At 34.1% G+C, this 19,676-nt stretch overlaps 4 protein-coding genes across 4 annotated transcripts; 2 read left to right on the top strand and 2 right to left on the bottom strand.

The window, feature by feature from the left end:
• Window positions 1-2,400: 2,400 nt before the first annotated feature.
• Window positions 2,401-4,080, bottom strand: LOC133680167 (putative UPF0481 protein At3g02645). The gene has a single exon (XM_062102985.1). It carries the CDS (start codon window positions 4,078-4,080, stop codon window positions 2,401-2,403), a length of 1,680 nt encoding a protein of 559 aa, XP_061958969.1.
• Window positions 4,081-4,506: 426 nt separating this feature from the next.
• Window positions 4,507-6,434, top strand: LOC133680166 (protein SHORT HYPOCOTYL IN WHITE LIGHT 1-like). The gene is made up of 4 exons (XM_062102984.1): window positions 4,507-5,247; window positions 5,331-5,406; window positions 6,127-6,179; window positions 6,426-6,434. The coding sequence occupies exons 1-4, from the start codon at window positions 5,059-5,061 to the stop codon at window positions 6,432-6,434; spliced, it is 327 nt and encodes a 108-aa protein (XP_061958968.1). The 5' UTR covers window positions 4,507-5,058.
• A 1,155-nt stretch (window positions 6,435-7,589) lies between these two features.
• On the top strand, window positions 7,590-10,030 carry LOC133680503 (tubulin alpha chain-like). Its single transcript, XM_062103491.1, has 4 exons — window positions 7,590-7,807; window positions 8,332-8,566; window positions 8,652-9,022; window positions 9,169-10,030. The coding sequence occupies exons 1-4, from the start codon at window positions 7,715-7,717 to the stop codon at window positions 9,823-9,825; spliced, it is 1,356 nt and encodes a 451-aa protein (XP_061959475.1). The 5' UTR covers window positions 7,590-7,714; the 3' UTR covers window positions 9,826-10,030.
• A 4,597-nt stretch (window positions 10,031-14,627) lies between these two features.
• Window positions 14,628-17,113, bottom strand: LOC133679341 (amino acid permease 6-like). Its single transcript, XM_062101898.1, has 6 exons — window positions 16,887-17,113; window positions 16,554-16,647; window positions 16,108-16,322; window positions 15,825-15,967; window positions 15,427-15,654; window positions 14,628-15,239 (listed from the first exon to the last, which is right to left on the bottom strand). The coding sequence occupies exons 1-6, from the start codon at window positions 17,110-17,112 to the stop codon at window positions 14,814-14,816; spliced, it is 1,332 nt and encodes a 443-aa protein (XP_061957882.1). The 5' UTR covers window position 17,113; the 3' UTR covers window positions 14,628-14,813.
• Window positions 17,114-19,676: the final 2,563 nt, after the last annotated feature.

The following is a 19,676-nucleotide window of genomic DNA, read 5'->3' as shown; positions in this document are numbered from 1 at the left end:
TAATTGACGCTCCATCCACTGCATTTAACCTATTTTTTACTTGAATATATATATATATATATGATAAAGATTTGGTGAAAAACATTTTAAAAAAAAATCAATCTTCTAGTAAAAACATCATTTCCTATTTCCTTCAATGGTTTTGCATGGAACCTATCAGCAGTGACCCAAAATCAACCTTGGCGGAAAAAATTTCCCGGCAAAGAGATCCAAGCCCTTGATTATTTATACAGGGCACCAACTATGCTCCCTTTTGGGCTATATAACTGCTTAGTCTTTCCATGGGCCTTGTGCTTAAATACCCATTATACTGAGACTTTTTCGTTGATATTTTATAAAAAAAAATGTCATTTTAATAATTTTAACAATTAACAATGAATGAATAAAAAAATATGAATATATGGTGGCAAATAAGCCACGTATGAATAAAAAAAATTATATAAAAAAGACAGTTTTATTTTAGTTTTTTTATTAATCATTAAAAAATTAAAAAAATAACATTTTTACAGTGAAAAAGCTACCATAAAAATAAAAATTTATATTCAAATAAAAGGAAAATTTATTCTTCGTATTATAATTTTAGGTTTATATTCAATTAAAACAGTAGAACATAAAATTGTTTTGTTGATATAATTTGATTCGTACGAACTACTTTTGTTTTTACCACCACTTGAATTTATTTATTTTTAGATTAAAAACCATGTAGTGTTGTAATTGACACTCCTTCCACTGCATTTCATCTATTTTTTATTTAAAAATATATTAAAATCTTCAAATTTTGATAAAAAAAAATATGAAAAGAACCTTCACGGGTATTGCAGTAGAAACATCATTTACAACAAGATAAGATTATTATTTAAAAAAAATAACCCTAGATGTTTTTTTAATGATTTTTTTTACTAATTTTGTAAGAACATATTTTTTTATCAATATATCATCTAGTTCCCCTTTTAACAATCTTTTGTGAGCTACGATTGCTACTCCAAACAAAACTTGGACCACGCCCTGATTTAGAATTCAAGAAGTCCTGGGAAATATTTTCCATCCCAGCTTGCCAAGTAATGCCAGATTAAAACAATACATATTGCAAAAGCTCAGTTCATCATTATCCTTTGATCTGCATAACCTACCCCATATTTTGCCAATTAATCCACGTCTAATTTGAAGATTATTGCCCCACTAGAATATTTTCATCACTCTCTCCAACTCCTCACATTATGTAAGTGACAATAAAAAGACTCTTATTTGTAAGTTGGGGATGGCTTAGATCACTAAAGAAATCATTAGTCTTTTCAGCTTTTTACAACATTTTGTTTCGCTAACCATGAATAAAATAAAAAATAGCCTTTTATTTCTATTAATTAGGGATGGAAATCCGAGATATTTCCATGATTTAAAAGGTTGTTGACCTTTAAGATATTCAAGATGTGTGATGTCCATTCATCCCTTATATTTTTGCCGAAGTAGATACTTAGATTTTGCGAAATTAATTGCCTAGCATGAGTTATCTTATATTATTGAAGCAAGTGATTAACCATGGTGTTTTCTGTATAATAGCTTTAAAAAATAGAAAATTATCATCTATAAAACACATATGTAAAACAGAAGGATCAGCTGTTCAACAAACCTTGCTTCCATGAATTTCTCTATTTTCTTCTAATTATATTAAAAAATTGATTCGACTCACGATACAACAACGCAGGTAAATAATCTACTCATAGCTTGATTATGTAAGCTTGTAAGTAAGGCTACAACACTACACTTTCAGCCTTTCAGGAATTTATAATCCCTGCAACTTTAATGGCAGGTTGGAAAACTTCTATAGGTCTCGGATCGTGATTGATTATCATCGACTTGTCCCCGGTAAAAAGCATTACCGGGGACCAGTCTCCAATGAAAAGAAAGAAAAAGGAAAAGGCCGAGAAAAGTATGGCTATGGTGGTGTCTCTGAGTTGTGCTCATAATTAATTCTTTGTATATTATACCGTATAGCTTTAGATGGTTAATCTTGTTTTAAAGCACAGGATTATAGTGATCAACATGTCTAATAGTAATAGTAGGATCCGATGCCAGATCAAAACAAGAAACACTAATCATCATCATCATTATCCAAATACATATTATTATTAATTATCTAATTTGAAGAAAAGAGCTGCAAAGTGATTGAGCACCCACGATCCGTATCAGTGTATTAATTAAGAAACATCAATACGACTTGTTATCATTACACTCCCATATTCTCTCCTAAAGTGAAGATACACAAAATCCAACCTTCTCCTTTACAAGCACACAGGGTATGGCGGAAATCATCACCCGAAAGATCTCACACGCTCTCAAGAAAAGAAAAACAAACATCATTCGGTAGAGTTGATTACATTTGAAGCATACGGGCCAACCTGTCTAAGTGGTACTGTTAATGTGAAGCACGCGACTGCATCTGTAGACAGAACAAAAGGCTTGTAATGTCATCAAGAGCAAGAGAAAAATTGCAGCCAGCAATGTGAGAAATTGCCAAGAACCAAACACATATCGCTTCATAAATTTCCCAACTTTTACCGTCCATCGCTGGTTATAATACTTGTTAACATCTTCAATCACTTTATCTAAGAAAGGGACTTTGGTAAGTCTAATGGATTTACTCATCCCATTCCACAAGTTGGCAACTTCTTCATCGCTCTTTAACCGGTTCAAAATGATACCTTTTTCTCTAAGAAACTTCACATCCTCCTCGGTATCAATTATCCCATTCATTAATTCGGTGTAACGTGTAAAAACTAATGGTCCCGATGCATTTGATGCCTCGAATGCTACCAAGTTTCTTAAGACCACCTCTGTGTTCACATCTAAACTGATGACGGGAAGGTAAAGAGTAACTGCCTTGACATCAAAAGTAATGCTCAGGATGTTACCAGTAGTGGGTGCGAAACAAACCCCGGATTTGGACAGCTCGGTGACGCAAGGAATTGTGATCTCCTCAACCAATGGAGGCCTGTTAACTTCATTATCCGAGTTCTCATTCTCCGGTTTGATTTCTTCTTGATCTTGCGAGAAGAACAAGTGTTGAAGAGGTTGTTTTAAGATTGAAAAGCCAGGAAGATTAGAGAGGATTGTCCAAGGCAGTTTAAGTATGACTTTAAAAGGCCGGGAAAATAACAATCTTTTGAGAAGGCGTACCGGACCTTTGTTGAGCCTTGTGATTATCTTCCAAATCTCACTGAAAAGATCTCTTATGTGACTTGAATTACCGGATGAATTGTATCTGCCTTCCATTGCTTCAGGCTGATCATCAGCCTCACTTATGATCTCTGGCGGTGCTTCAACTTTTGGCACAATCATGTCATACAAATAGTCTAGCAAGTGCGCACATTGAGATATATGAATCTTGGGAATGTCCTGCATCAACTTGAATGGAGAAAGCTCTTTGCAAAATCCTAACAACATTGAGCATAGCATATCATCGGCCAACTCCAAAGATGATAATTGAACTTCAAGAATTTTTCTCAGCACAAACAATGGGATTTGATTCTCGAGCATCGCCATATCTCTAAGAATCGCATTATGAGCTGATTTTCTCCCAGCATAATCAACCAAATGCGAAATTGATCTTGAAGAAACTCTTGTGATTGCGATCCCTTCTTTGATGGCATAGATTTCCAGGAACTCTAGCAAGAATGATGCATCGATTGCCATCATCCAAGTCAAAGTTTCATTACTAAAATCTAGGAACTTATGGTAACAGGCTCGAATCTTTAACTCGAGCTTGGACAAGTGATCAACAATATGTTGAAATTTAAGGCTCTGAATTTTCTTTTGAGTTCTTTTTGCTGCAGCGAGCTTGTATCTCTCCATCTCATAGAGCTCCGGACGCCAATGATGGTAAGGACCAATTGCCACTTCCTGTGGAGTGTAGCTATCCGGATCACTAGTCATGAGAGCTTTCGGGACGTTGAAAATGCAGACAGGAATCTCAGCATCATTTTCGAGCTCTTCCTCAAGTGTTCGACGGATGTTAATTATCCATCGATGCTCATCGAAGCTTAGATTTGAATTGGAGGACATGCTGGAATTGAGAGAAGACATATTTGTGCTCTCGGGATAAATTTTTTCGGTCTTTGAAGTTTAATAAAGTGCATTTAGTGGCATGGGAATGGGGCTTTAATAGTCAGTCATAAAACAATAAATTAAACATTCTTTTATTTTTATTTTTTCTTACTTCCATTCAAAGCATTCACGGGAGGTTGATTTTGTTGAACATTGAGAAAAACGTTTTTATTAATTGTTTCATCTGTCAGTGACAATGGATTCTTTATTTATTTTATTTAACACATGATGAAATTAATGGGAAGGCTCACAAAGGATCCTAGACCCAGCCAATTTGTAGTTTCAATAGAATATAATAGATATTTTATTTTATTTATTTTTATTTATTTTTGTTTGGTTTTAATGGTTAAGGGCTTAATTAAGACTTAAAGTAATTACCAACATTCCACGGAGATATCTGAAATCGTTCTCTTTATAGTTTTGAATGCCCGCTATCGCGTTGACAGGAATCGGCATCGCTTCCTCCGCCAATTTCTACATCAATGGCTAAGGACAAAGACAGCAAATTCCATTCTTGCAGTGCCTGTGCTGTGCTGCAAACTTGCAAAGCAACCCCAAAACCCTCAACCTCAACTCTCCTGGGAGGCGTGCGAAGCATGGTGGAAGAGTCACAAAGAAGATCTGTCAACAACGGCAAAACTAGTCCATCCTTCAATATCTTAAAAACTCGACGACTTCTTTTTCAGAGCGTGATCTGCATGCACTAGCATTCTCAATATCTTGCTGCTCCGGATACATACAGAATCTTGATCAAATGCACAGGCACAGCCATGTCAATCACTGTCACCCACACCTGAAAAAGAGACCTTCTGATAATTCACTCACAGGCACAGCCATGTCAATCACTGAAACTCACACCAAAAACGCATCCTGAAACTCATTCTGCATTTTCACTCTTCTAATTACCTAATTCTCTTCTCCTTCCTCTATCTTCTAGAAGCTTGTCCGATAAAGATTATGATCCTCGAAATTGGAGTCGTTCGATCAACTCTGAATTCGATGACGATAACGACGACGAACAGGGGGGGTGGGGTTAGGAGTTTGGATCTGCTGGTTAAGTTTGTTTCAAATGTGTTCAAGAAGGTATCGAAACGTGCTAGAAAGGCCGTCCGATCGGTTTTGCCCGTTCCTTTATCCACTAAACTGGTAATTATTGTGAATTGGTTCTCATTGAATTAATTTGATGAAAATGATGGCGAATTGTTTTTCTTTTCGGATTAATTTCGTAGGTGGAGTTTTCGGTGAATGAAGTTTTATTGCTGGCGTTTTTGTGGGTTCTGAAAGCTTTTCTCGAGGCAATACTTGGTATGTTATACTTGATTTTCTTTTTTACTTTATACATTTCATTCAAAGCTATGAGTAGAATGATTCAATTGTTTGTTATGCTACTTCAGTGTGCATGTCTTTTGCAGTTCTGTATGTCCTGGGTCTGTTCGTTCCCAAAATCATCGAAAATGTAGAAAATGTCCATTTATCTTTTATACAGTGCACAGTGTCTGTGCACTTGTATCCAGAGGAGGGGATTTCTCTCGCTCTATGGCATTGGATGTTAGCTGTTCTATGCCCTTCTGGCATAGTAGTTGCTCATGCTGGTGGAACTTCTTGAACCAATCTGAACCAAGCTTGGGTTTCTACACTTTGAAATGTGAAGGACTCAACAGTTTTAACCACTGTTGTTGAATCATGCTTTAAAATTAGGTCATTAATGCTTAGCAAGTCCGGCCTTGAGTTCATGTGCATGAAAATATTGCTGTAAGCCAACTGTGTCATAATATACTTTACTAGATACAGCCGTAGTGATTTGTGAGCCTTACGGACATTTATTTCTATGTCCTCGTAGTGTATGATTGCTGCTCCCTTGCTTTCCTCACAAAACTCACAAAACAATCGGTAGTCTCTGAAAACATGACCATACTTGTTGGAATCAACGGCTTGAGATTTGTAAAATTCGAGATGGATTATTGCCTGGATATATAGTTGTGATATTATGCCGCTCATCTCTGTGTGTTGGTGTTTGAAATGCAGGTGGTTTTGCACCCTTGGAAGTGTGGTGCTTGCAAGCATCTTACTTAGGCACCGTTTGGGAACGCGGCTGCGGCCGCGTTCCCAAAAATTTTGAAAATTTTTTGTTTTTTTTTTTGCTAAAATTTAATATGGTTTGTACGTTTTGGATCGTTTTGATGTGCTGATGTCAAAAATGATTTTTAAAAAATGAAAAAACATCGTTGGCATGCATTTTAGCACGAAAAGTTATTTGAAAAGCACCCGCAACCACACTGCCAAACATGCTCTTATACGTGGGATGTGGTCTGAGGTAATCTCAGGAAGAATGAACTCGATGACCCCCGTGTATGGACTGGCACGCAGCCTGCAGCTTGATTTTTCATTCTTAGAGCTGTAAATGTACTTGTATTTATGACATTCTTCAAGAATAAAAGCATCCTCGTAATCAAACTTCCCAAATCAAGGATGATGAAAAGATTTCATCTGAAGGTTACACACGTCAAAATTGCTGCAGTGGAAATAATCTGCTCACGTGAGAAAGGGTTCCCCGCATAAAGATCCAGATCAGCGAATCCTTGTAGAAACTGGAGGAGATTAAATTGAATGTATGGGGGCAATTTCCCCTTGTATATCTTCAATAGATAGACACTAGCCATGCACTCATTAATATGAATGATAAAAGATTGTAGTTATAGAGCTTTTATCCTTCAACAATTTAGGCGCAACTGTTGAGCTCGTTGGGTATTTTAGGTGCTTCTTCAGGATTGTGGTGTGACTTGTTTTAGGATTTTTTGATTTTTTTTAAAAAAAATTATATATATTTTAGATTATTTTAATATAATGATGTTATAAAAAAAAAAATTTAAAATAATATTTTAATATATTTATAAATAAAAATATTTTAAAAAACAACTATCAATATACACTCACTCCCCGCAAACCCTCTACACACAATGAAGTGAAAGCTCAATGTTTTTATTTCTAGTTACTATTTTCTTAGCATACAAATCCAATGGTTAGAACCTATAATGTCAGGATTCAATTGAACATTTAAGAAAATAGTTTCCCAAGATGATGCCAGTATAGGATTCGCTGCACCTGTTTGGCAATATGTTTTGTCAGACAGCTAAATTTGGGCATAAATGGTAACATGATTGTTTTTCCTTTATTTTATTTTTTTTAAATGCACCTAAAATTAAAAAGACAGCCATTGGGAAAGGCCACCACTAACTACCAAACAGGCCCAGGTAAGGTTCACGTGTCCAGGTCCACCCTATCCACCTTCCTTCCAATTGAATCGAAGGACTTATTAGCTGGCCACGAGCGGCAAAAATTTTAAAAACAATTGAAAAGACAGAAAACCTAACTTTGGTTAATAAGACTCAATCACAACCGACCACGTCATCGCTGATGGCCGTTTGTTGCCCTATCTTAACCAACCCCGGTTAAAAATCCCCAAATATCTCTGATATAAATAACCACTCAAATCCCCCTGTCTTTTCCATCTCTTACAGAGTGATCTCTAGAAGGCGTCTTCATAAACGTCTTCGTTCCTAATCTCCTTCTTCAACAATCAGATCTATCTTTGTTGTTTCTTTAATCAGCGAAAATGAGAGAGTGCATTTCGATCCACATTGGTCAAGCCGGTATTCAAGTCGGAAATGCCTGCTGGGAACTCTACTGCCTCGAGCATGGCATCCAGGTACCGCTCTCCCCTTCTCTCTCACCAGATCTGTGGATTCAGTTTCATTTCATGTAGATCTGATGCTTTATGCTTGTATGCATTCCGGCTTGTGTTTAAATCTTAAGATTTGTGTGTGTTTTATGTGGATCTGTGGATTGTTTTTTGAGATTGTTCGGTTTTTAGTTAGATCTGTGCTTTACCGGTGTCGTTTTGATAATTTCAAATTGGATTTTCGATTTTTTGTTGAGTCTTCCTTTGCTTATTTCAGATCTGTGAGTTTTTATTGTCGTTTTGATCTTATCTGTTAATTATTGTTTTCAAATGTGTTTATATCTTTAGATTCAGGTATACTTCCTAATATTTATTGATTTTTTAGATTTTGCTTAGATCCATTAGTGATGTTCATTTCAAATCTTAGTTGTTTTTTCTTATCAAGGAAAAATAAATTACTTGTTATTTTGTATATTCAAGTTCTATGGTTATTTTGTTTTTTAATTTTGTATATGAATTACTAATAAATGTTTGTGTTTTTTTTTCTTTAGCCTGATGGTCAGATGCCAAGTGACAAGACTGTTGGTGGAGGGGATGATGCCTTTAACACCTTTTTCAGTGAAACTGGTGCCGGGAAGCACGTACCTCGTGCTGTCTTTGTAGATCTTGAGCCCACTGTCATTGATGAAGTCAGGACCGGAACTTACCGCCAACTTTTCCACCCTGAACAACTTATTAGCGGCAAGGAAGATGCTGCCAACAACTTCGCCCGTGGACACTATACCAGTAAGTGTCTCTCTGGTTTTTTCCTTTCCTAGCTTTTTATCTGATGCTGATTTAGTGATTCTAATGATTTTCTTTGTTGTTACAGTTGGCAAGGAAATTGTTGACTTGTGCTTGGACCGTATCCGAAAGCTCGCTGATAACTGTACTGGTCTGCAAGGCTTCCTTGTATTCAATGCTGTTGGTGGTGGTACTGGATCTGGTCTTGGGTCCCTTCTCTTGGAGCGTTTGTCTGTTGACTATGGAAAGAAATCCAAGTTGGGTTTCACTGTGTATCCATCTCCTCAGGTGTCCACATCTGTTGTTGAGCCCTACAACAGTGTTCTCTCAACTCACTCCCTTTTGGAACACACAGATGTGGCTGTGCTTCTTGACAATGAAGCTATCTATGATATCTGCAAGCGTTCTCTTGACATTGAGCGACCCACCTACACCAACCTCAACAGGCTTATCTCTCAGGTATATTATCTGTCATGTATTGGGATGCCTTTGTGGAATTATTGACGCACAGAATGTTATTGTACTTGTTAATAATATTCTTCTGTAGCTTTCTCAAATTTAAAGATAGTACAGATCTGACATGACTTTTTGTTTTGTAATTCCAGGTCATTTCCTCCTTGACCGCCTCTCTGAGGTTTGATGGTGCTTTGAATGTGGATGTTACTGAATTCCAGACTAACTTGGTCCCTTACCCAAGAATCCACTTCATGCTTTCCTCCTATGCACCAGTCATCTCTGCTGAGAAAGCCTACCATGAACAACTCTCTGTTGCTGAGATCACCAACAGTGCTTTTGAGCCTTCATCAATGATGGCCAAATGTGATCCTCGCCATGGAAAGTACATGGCCTGTTGTCTGATGTACCGTGGTGATGTTGTGCCCAAGGATGTTAATGCTGCTGTTGCCACGATCAAGACCAAGCGTACTATTCAGTTTGTTGACTGGTGCCCCACTGGATTCAAGTGTGGTATCAATTACCAGCCACCCACTGTTGTTCCTGGTGGTGATCTTGCCAAGGTGCAGAGGGCTGTTTGCATGATCTCCAACTCTACCAGTGTTGCTGAGGTGTTCTCTCGCATTGACTCCAAATTTGACCTCATGTATGCCAAGCGTGCCTTTGTGCACTGGTATGTTGGTGAGGGCATGGAGGAAGGCGAGTTCTCTGAGGCTCGTGAGGATCTTGCCGCCCTTGAGAAGGATTATGAGGAGGTTGGTGCTGAATCAGCTGAGGGCGATGATGATGATGGTGACGAGTACATGTGAAGTGCTTCGTAGTGGGTGTAGAGCCTAGTATGATGTGTTTCTGTATGGCATTGCCCATATGTTGTATTTTTATTTTTAATGAATATCTACATGTAATTGCACCGTTTGAAGCTTTTATTGTTTCAAAGGTGTTTAAAACCTACCTGCGTATATGCTAAAGCCATGTCTACTCCACATGGAATGTGATGGACGACTGTTATTGAAAGTCTTTTTTTATTATTATTTTTTATTGGTTCCATTGCCATTAGTTGATCAGAAACTCTGAATTGACTCTTGAAAGAGTAACAACTTCCAGGAGAGAAATGGGTCTGTTCCAGATTTTGAAAAATTAACTTTAAATTTCTGCAGCTATTAACTAAATATTCTTGAACCAGATCATGTTTCCACGGGATGTTGCCGCTGCTAGCCTTCTTGAACAAGTGTCCTTCTACCTAGATGAAAACAATATAAGAAAAAAGGAAGAATGTTACCGAAAAGGGTCTGAACAACAAGAACATTAATTCTTGTTTTTTTGGATAATATTTTTTTTTCATCAAGACTAAATATTAGAGCTATTACGACAGTTTATATTACAAGGAAAAATGTCTTAAAAAAACTGAAAAAATAGTTAAAGAGTTATAAACTAATTAGAAAAAAAATTCTAAATTAACTATTTTGAATTCTATAGAAATCAAAGCTTTCAAAATTTTCTTACAATAGCTACATCAAAAGGACAAATAAAAAGTTGTGCATGTTAACATAAGATTGCACGTTTATGAAAATTTCTAGCATCAATCATTTTGTATTGGAAATAACTCGGTCTTGAGTTTAATTTGCTCTTGTCTAGATTTCGTTTATATCCAATAAAAGTTTTCTAACCCTATAAAAAGGTTATTTTTCTATACTTATGCCTTTAAAAGAGTTCTCAGAATTAGTCATATATATATATATATATATATATATATATATATATATATATGATTACTCTCCTCCTGATTCCTCAGATTCCTCACTTTTGTCAACAAACTCATTAATTCTGTGTATATTTTTCATCATCAGTTCCTAAATATCTTTTTTGAGATAGGAGTATAGGACTCCCCTCATCTCATCCAAGCTTTTATTCATGATTATTCAATAACATATAATAACTAACAACCATGAATCATTGAGTTATGATAATAATTGATGTATACAAAAACAATACAAGAAAATAACAAGCACAAAAAAAGACAATGGTCTAAACAATAAGAATTCGTGTTTTATTAGGGAAAAATTCTTTCTAATTAGAACTCAACATTATATTATTTAAAAGTTGTTTATATACTAGAAAAATATCTTAAATAAATTTTAAACAATAATTTAAGAGTTCTAAATTAAATTAAAAATAAACTAACCTAAAATCAAATTCAAAACAGTAAATTCTAGACTTTATTTGAAGGCCTCCACATTCTTAAATGACTACCAAATTTTAAAATCACATAAAACATGATTTTTAAAATCTCCTAATTTTTTTTAGTAAAATACAATGGTAAATCAAAAGTTATTAGTACATTCGTCCGCATTCCGTTGTGGGTCAGATTATTTTTTAAAATTAAAATAAAATATTAAGAGTATATAAATGTTTTTAGAAGTATCATTAAATCTAATCACACGGTTTGATCTTGAAACCTGCAAACCCATCTCCTTGTCTGGCTCGAGTTTTGAATTAAATCATGTGGAAGCTGATTCAAAATGAATCATTTAATTTAATGAGTTCAAAGACAACTTGGATAACTAGCAAGAATATAACATATCTTTTTAAAAAAATTAAAATAACTATTTTTTTTAATATTAAAACGATGTCAAATTAAATCAACCTTGGTTACCCTGTGACCTTGATCATGCTTGCAAAATCAAGTACTAGCTCTAAAAAAAAGTTTATTTGATATCATGATAACCCTATAAAAAGTAAAAAAAAAAAAACCATGAATTCCAATTTCCAACCAATTCAATATTGAAGAAGAGTGAAATAAAACAAAACAATTAGAAATATTAAAGGACAAAAACTAAAAAAAAAAACATATCAGGTTTGATTGGTAAACCCGCTAAAGCCGTGAATCGAATAACCCGAGTCAACATGTCAAACCCATAAATCAAGTAATGGACACCATTGGGATTAATAAAAAATTTTTCTAAACTATTATTTATTTAAGCATATGGTAACAAAAAAAAAAGACTATTACAAAATTAAGTGTTAAACCAATATTGTAATAACCTCATATAAAGTAAAACGAAACAAATTGTAAAATTTGATTCTCAATCAATCTAATATTGAGAGATAAAATAGAAAAAAAATAAATTAAAAAAAAATGTTAAACTCGCCAAACCTGCTAATAAGCTTATGGACTTCTAAAATTTAATAGCTTGTTTTTTTTGTGAAACTATTTTTTAACTATATGATTAAATGAAAAATAGACAATAATATAATTAAGTTTCATTAGAAAAAAAATTAAAAAAATGACCTCATTAAACCCGTGAAACGGGGCAACCAAGGTTATCTCGCCAAACCCGCAACCCGGTTCATTAACTCCATAAAATTTAACAATTTAGTTTTTAAACTAAACTTTTTTTAAAAAAATAGACCCGTACTGTAATCTTGAGATATTTTTCTAATATGAATCAAATATTAAGATATTTTTTGATATCATAATAACCATATAAAAAATAAATTATCAACCTCTCTAAATCTATGTTAACACATCAAATAAAAAATAAAGTTTAAAAAATATAATAATTAAAAGAAAAAAAGGTTAAAAAGAGAGATACCGGCGGAGGCCAATAATATAGGCCCTCAGTTAAGCGTTATTGTGACGAATAGTTCAACATCACAGTCAATTGCATAATTATTTCGCATAAGATAATGTTTAAACCTGCGGCTACAAAAGGATAGTAGGAAAAGGAAACCTAAGAAACAGATTTGAAAGGCTCGAAGCTGTGGAGTTCCATGACGAGGCCTTGAACGCATGCGGCGGCGGCGGCGGCAGCTGCAGCAGCAAGTGATACAATCAGGCGGGACACAGTCAAAATCTATTAACTCCAAATAATGCTCCTGGAGTATCGAAAAATCCTTCACTTTATGAAATAACCCTTCTAAATCTTATTTTATAGAAAATTTAGGATTTTCCTATCCTTATCTCAATAACATCTTGAGCTTCTTCTTAATCAAAAGGCTACTTTATGAAAGAGTTCTCAAAGCTAGTTAAAGATATATAATCACTCTCCTCTTGATTTCTCATGTTCCTTACTCCTCTCAGCTAACACATTAATTATGTAATTTATCTCTGTATGTTTTCTATCACCAATTTCTAAATATTTCTAAATCTCAATAAATTTCAACTAACTAGGAAAAATATGACAAATTCAAAATAATAAATTCTAAGCTTTATTTGAAAGCCTTCACATCTCAAATGACTATCAAATTTTCAAATCACAAAAAACATGATTTTTAAAATCTTCTAATTTTATTTTAGTAAAATACAATGGTAAAATCAAAAGTTACTAATATATTCGTTTGCGTTCAGTTGTGGATCATTTAAAAAAAAACTAAAAACAAATGTTAAGAGTATGGACATTGTTTTAGAAGTATTATTAAATCCAATAAAGCAGTTTGATCTTGAAATCTTTCGACCAATCTCCTTGCTTAATTAAAGTTTTGAATTAAACTGTGTGGAAGCTTATCCAAAATGAATCATTCAATTTAATAGGTTCCAAGACAACTTAAATGACCAATAAAAACATAACATATCTTTTTTTTAAAAAATTAAGACGATAATATTTTTAATATTGAGACGATCTCAAATTAGATCGATCTTGATTATCCTGTGACCTAGGTTATACTTGCAAAATCGAGTACCAACTCTAAAAATAAAGTTTATTTGATATTATAATAACTCTATAGAAAGTAGAAAAAAAATAAAACATGATTTTCATTTTCTTCAATTCAATATTGAAGAAGAGTGAAATAAACTATAACAATTAGAAAAATTAAAGGACAAAAAACTAAAAAAAAACCATATTAGGTTTGATAATTAAACCCGTGAATCGAGTAACCTGGGTCAACATGTTAAACCCACCAACCGGATAATGGACTCCTTTTGTATTAATAAATCTTTTATATAAACTATTGTTTATTTAACTATATGATAATAATAAAAAAAAAACGATCACAAAATTGAGTGTCAAAACAATATTATGATTTTTTTTAAAAATTGTTATAACCTTATAAAAAACAAAACAAAACAAATTATAAAACTCGATTCTCAATAAACCTAATATCAAGGGATAAAATAAAAAAATAAAAAAAAAGTTAAACTCACCAAACCCGTCAACAAACCCATGAACTTTTTAAAATTTAATAGCATGTTTTTTTTTCTAAAACTATTTTTTAACTATAAAATAAATAAAAAAATAAACGATTATATAATTAAGTTCAATTAAAAAACATTTTAAAAAATACCCTCACAAAACCCATAAACCGGGGCAACAAGAGTTACCTCATCAAACCAAGACTTTGACTCCTCAGAATTTAATAATCTAGTGTTTTAAAAAAATTATTTTTTATTAAACTAAACTTTTTAAAAAATAAACCATATCATAATATAAATTCTATGTGGAGATATTTTTTTGATATCATGATAACCATATAAAAAATAAATTATAAACCTATAAATCTCTCTAAACACATTAAATAAAAACTAAATTAAAAAATTCAATAAGTAAAAAAACAAAAAGTAAAAACAAAACACTAAGGGGATTACTATTGTAATCCACTTATAATAGGTATAGGAAGAAAAGTGTCCCCCTGGTGAGCTTTATACTTAAAAGAGAGATACTGGCGGAGGCCAATAATATAGGCCCTTAATTAAGAGTTATTGTGATGAATAGTTCAACATCACAGTCAACTACATAATTATTTCGCATAAGATAATGTTTAAACCTGCAGCTACAAAAGGATAGTAGGAAAAGGAAACCTAAGAAACAGATTTGAAAGGCTCGAAGTTGCGGAGTTGCATGATGAGGCCTTGAACGCATGCGGCAGCAGCAGCAAGTGATACAATCAGGCAGGCCACAGTCAAAATCGTGAGCCATGTCCAGGTGAAGGTAAATCGTCTAATTCTCGCTTGTGATATGTACATCTGTACTGGGAAATACAAAGTCAATGGCCAAAATGATATCGCACCAATGAAACCCAGAACACTGTTGAAGAACGGAAATGTCATTGCCATCACAGATGATGCTATCACATAGGCTGTTCTCCACAATAACCTGAAGGAATTCACATGAAAAACACCACAAAATGGAATGTCAACAGGGTGTTCGTTTGTTATGAATCCACTCTCTGGCCATTTCTTGCGGCATGAATCTTCCACGAGCTTGAATATCGGTTGGCAATATACCTACACGCAACACAGCATTAGTACAATTTATTTGTTCCTGTAAAAACTAACGACTTTTCAGGTTTTATTCCTGTGATCTGAGCTCATATTTTAGATTTTTGGAGATGTTAAAATGTACAGGAATAACCAAATAGGGCTCAGAGAAGAAAATGAAATAGGCATCCTGACTGTAACTTTAGACATTTACCTGGTAAGCACCAACAAGGTGAATAACAATGCATAAGTTAGCAAAGTCAACGAGCCAGTAGGGCTCATAAAAACCGAATCCTGTTAAGAAGTTGCCTGGTGCCATGTTGCCGAATGCTGCATAACCCAGCGTTCCACACAGCATGTAGAATACAGTGGTTGTTGCGACTCCAACTAGGGAAGCCTTCTTCATCACCTGGTTCTCTGGTGGGCTTGATTTTAGTGTATCCTGTGATCCATGGAAATAGTCATTTGTGGTCATTCTTTTGGATGGAGAATCTGTTTCATGCAAAGGGTTGCTCGTGGTAAAAGAAAACTAGTTAACTTCCTTGTCTCTTGAACTTCTCTTTCCTGAGTGTATGTGTGCTGAATCTGCTGATATCTAATAAATTGAGTTACCTGTATCTCAACAAGGATTGAGGAATAAGTATAGGCAAATGCAATGTTTCCAATGGCTTGAAAGCAATTCCAAGCCTTTTCTGTGCTTGTCACGTCCACCCCTACCACTGTTCCTGTTAGGCTTGTTTTAACGTCGTTCCCTCCTTTAAAAACAAAGAAAACAATATCATATCAAACTTATCCATAGTTTTTTCTATCACTATCAATATTTTGAGCAAACACGAAAAATTTATAGCTAATCCTGTGAATTAGAATTGATGGTTTATTTTTGTCAATTACTGACCTGCAATTGCAGCTATGGAGAGACCGATACCGATCAGTGAGTATGCAAAAGACATGATAGCAGCGAGGGTGGAAAGCCCGACAAGTTCATGAAAATTTGGTAGTTGGCTCATCATGACTTGTACAATCCCAAATATGATCATGAACATATTCGTTGATGCATGGCACTCTGCGTCATGGCCTTCCCTGTGAAAGCAGTTTGATCTTTTAATGGCCCTGTTTATTGAAGGGAGGGGAGAGGGAAAAAAAACACTTCAGTATAGTAAAAATCAATTATTATTGTATATTCGTACTAGTTATTACTCATCAGCCTTCCTCCATTGGAATCATAATGCTATTGTTGCTTTAGAATCTCCAGATTTTTGGCGTTAACAACTTGTATTCTTGAATTTCTTTTTAATAGGTACAGATATGAAATCAAAAAATTGAAAATTTGTTGGAGCTTACGCCATGCTTATAGATGCGGTGATTGTGTATCCTATTGATGTTCCTACAAGATTTGTATATTGAGATATCCCACAGAGTGTGTACTTGATTCCTCCTACAGAGAGAAAGGGATTGAAAGATTAGTATCTGTAGACTGGAGGTTCTAACAACCATAGAATGGCCAATAAAGAGCGAAATGGGAGCGCGCAAGACAGATTAATGAGTCAGAATTCCTGATTATGAGCCAACAAATAAATAAAAACAGATCGATGATGTTGATGAGTTCAAATACTTTTTGAAGCAAGTATACTGACATTTTTCAAGGGTATTGAATATGTTGTGGATGTTGCCTACCTAAATGAGCTTTTACAGCACCCATGTAAGTGTAGGTTCTTGTCCCTCCAAGGGGACCTGGGAACCTATAACAGTCAGCTAGTAGACAGGAATTAAACCAAGTGATGAATGAGAAGATTAGAAGAGAAAGAGGTCCTGCAATCCAACCCAACTGAGCCATGGCCCATGCAAGAGAAAGAACTCCAGACCCAATAACAGCTGTAATGATGTGTGCACTCGCAGACATCAAATTTCCTGCAAAGGGGAAAACAAAACATGCAAAAAACTGAAGAAGGGTGCCACAATGAAGTGAAAGAAACCCTGAATCAACAAGGAGAAAGAAACAGAAAATGAGGAGATTGTTCATGGATCTAAAGAAAGAGAAAAAAACTGATACCGTCTCTCTTTAAGCGACCATCGTCATCAGTTTTTACAATGTCTAGAGCGAAGCTTTGCCCGTTTACTGGCATTGTAGCCATGTCTGCCTTTCTGTATCCCAGAGGTGTATCTGAAAAGATAAATGGAGCGTTGGAGACTGCTCTCTTCACTCTTGAGAGTATAAATGGTCAAACTGAAAATAAGCACCAGCATTAATACAGCGAGAATCAAGAGGGGGGCATAAAATCAGAATCAGCTGTAAGTTGCTACAAGTGTTTCTTGTCCAAGTGGACAACAGATTACTTTGGCAGGCATATCAAGGATCATAATGTAAAATTGATAAATTAGCACTCCACTACTCTCTCTCTCTCTCTCTCTCTCTCTTTATTTCCTTTCCTTTCTCCTCACATCACCAAACATCATGTGGGATATATATGGAAACATATCAAGAACATATACAAGCAATGCCAGAACAGATTGCAAGAAATATGTTTCAAGGGGAAAGCCAGCAAGACTTTCTTTTTTTCTTCAAAAAATGGTTCCTGCACATCATGAGGAATGCATTGACGGGTGCTCTCTTTTCATAGTTTTTCGGTGTCTGTTAGACTGCTTTTTCTAATTTCAGAATAAGTAAATACCACTTCTAGTAGACTGCGGAAGCAAACATTTATCAGCACCCTTCTTTAGGCTCACTTGTTTTAAAAAAAGTTAGTTTAAAATTGATTTTTTTTATTTTTTTAATGATAATGATAATGATATGGATAAATTAAAATAAATTTTTTTTTTCTATCAGTTTTAAAGATATATCTTTGATAATAGTGGTTAGATAATGGTGGTTAGATTTAAACCTAAAAAATAGATAAAAAAAAACTATGAGAGAACAAATCTCCTTAATTATTATATCTCTTGAAGTTTTATTATTAATTATTATTATAAATTTTGACTTTTAAAAAGAGAGAGGGATGCTTATCAAAACTATGTTGATTTGGTTTTTCTGTTTTAAGAAAGTGAAAATTGATTAAAATGCTTGTCAAAATAGTTTTTTTGTATTTATTTATGTAATCAATTTCTTTTTTCTAATTATTTTATTTTACAAACCAACACAGATATTAGGAAGGAAATAAATTTCATGTAAAAAAAAGAAAAATCGAAAAATAATGCCTCCGAAAAATTATGCGTCTTTAACACAATCATAACCTTATCTTTCATTAAATATTATTAGCCCATGTTTCGATTTGGAGGAACCAAATGATTTTTTCAGCCTCTTATTATTCTTAAGATTTTTAATAATTTTTTTAAATTAAAACTAATAGAAGTTTGACATGTGTCTCTCCCTAATAATAAGTATCGAAATCAATTTAAATTAGTTTAATCATAAACAGAAAGACTAATATTGTCAAATGAACCAAAAATGGACATCATATTATAATACCTCTCCATTGGATGAGCGATGACCATTTGAAAGCAGTAGCACAGTACTATTAAGATAACAGAATATTTTTGCCCTACCACATTAAAAAATAATTATTTTTTTTCATTGTATTCTATACATAATTATTTTTTAAAAATTAATTAAACATGTTTCTTAAGTTTTTTTAAAAAAACCTTGACTAAAATATCTTTTTAAAATATTTTGTTTTAAATTATAACCACAATATCAAACAAATACATTAGATAGAATGTGATTAATGAATAAAATCTGTTATTCAGATAGAAAAGGTAAAAGCTTTGATTTCTTTTTATAACATAATCCAATTAAGGTCTTAAATAAAACCTTCTTTATATATAAGATAATTAACGGCAACATCTCTATTTATTTATGTCAGGTGACAGGATTACAAATACTCTTCTGTGCTGTAACCTTCCATAATATTAATTTTATTTAGAGGCTCAACACTCTTTACTTTTCTCGTAAATTGGGTATCGACATCAACGATCCAACATCATTTTACTTAATTTAAATGTTTGTTTTATTTAAAAAATAATTACATGAAAATAAAAAATAAAAACTCTTTAACAAATCCTCTAACTCGGGATAATTGAAAACTGTTGTGATCCTAATACTTGTCATGATATATGTAACACCCGGATATCACGTTGTTCATTAAATAAATTTATTGATGAAAAATAAATATGTATTATCCTTAATAAAAGCAGTTTGAATTGGATGGGTCTGGAACCCAAACCTTGTCCACTCTTTTTTATTAAGCTGGATTTAACCCAGTTATACGAGCTGGGCTAGACCAGACGGCCCGGCCCGGTTCCCAGTTCAGACCATTAACCAGCCAGGCAGCACGCGCAACTCACGCTGCACTGCACAGTGCGAAGGAAATTATAACTACCTTCGCACTGTTTTGAGAAGTTTAAAAATGCAAGACTGGGGAGGAAAACGAAGGCTTACCTGGGCGAAGAGACGAAGGTAATGGTCCTAGC

Source organism: Populus nigra, chromosome 19 (assembly GCF_951802175.1).
Source record: "Populus nigra chromosome 19, ddPopNigr1.1, whole genome shotgun sequence".
Lineage (NCBI taxonomy): Eukaryota > Viridiplantae > Streptophyta > Magnoliopsida > Malpighiales > Salicaceae > Populus > Populus nigra.
The sequence above is the reverse complement of the archived record's forward strand: the minus strand, read 5'-3'. Positions and strand labels throughout refer to the sequence as shown.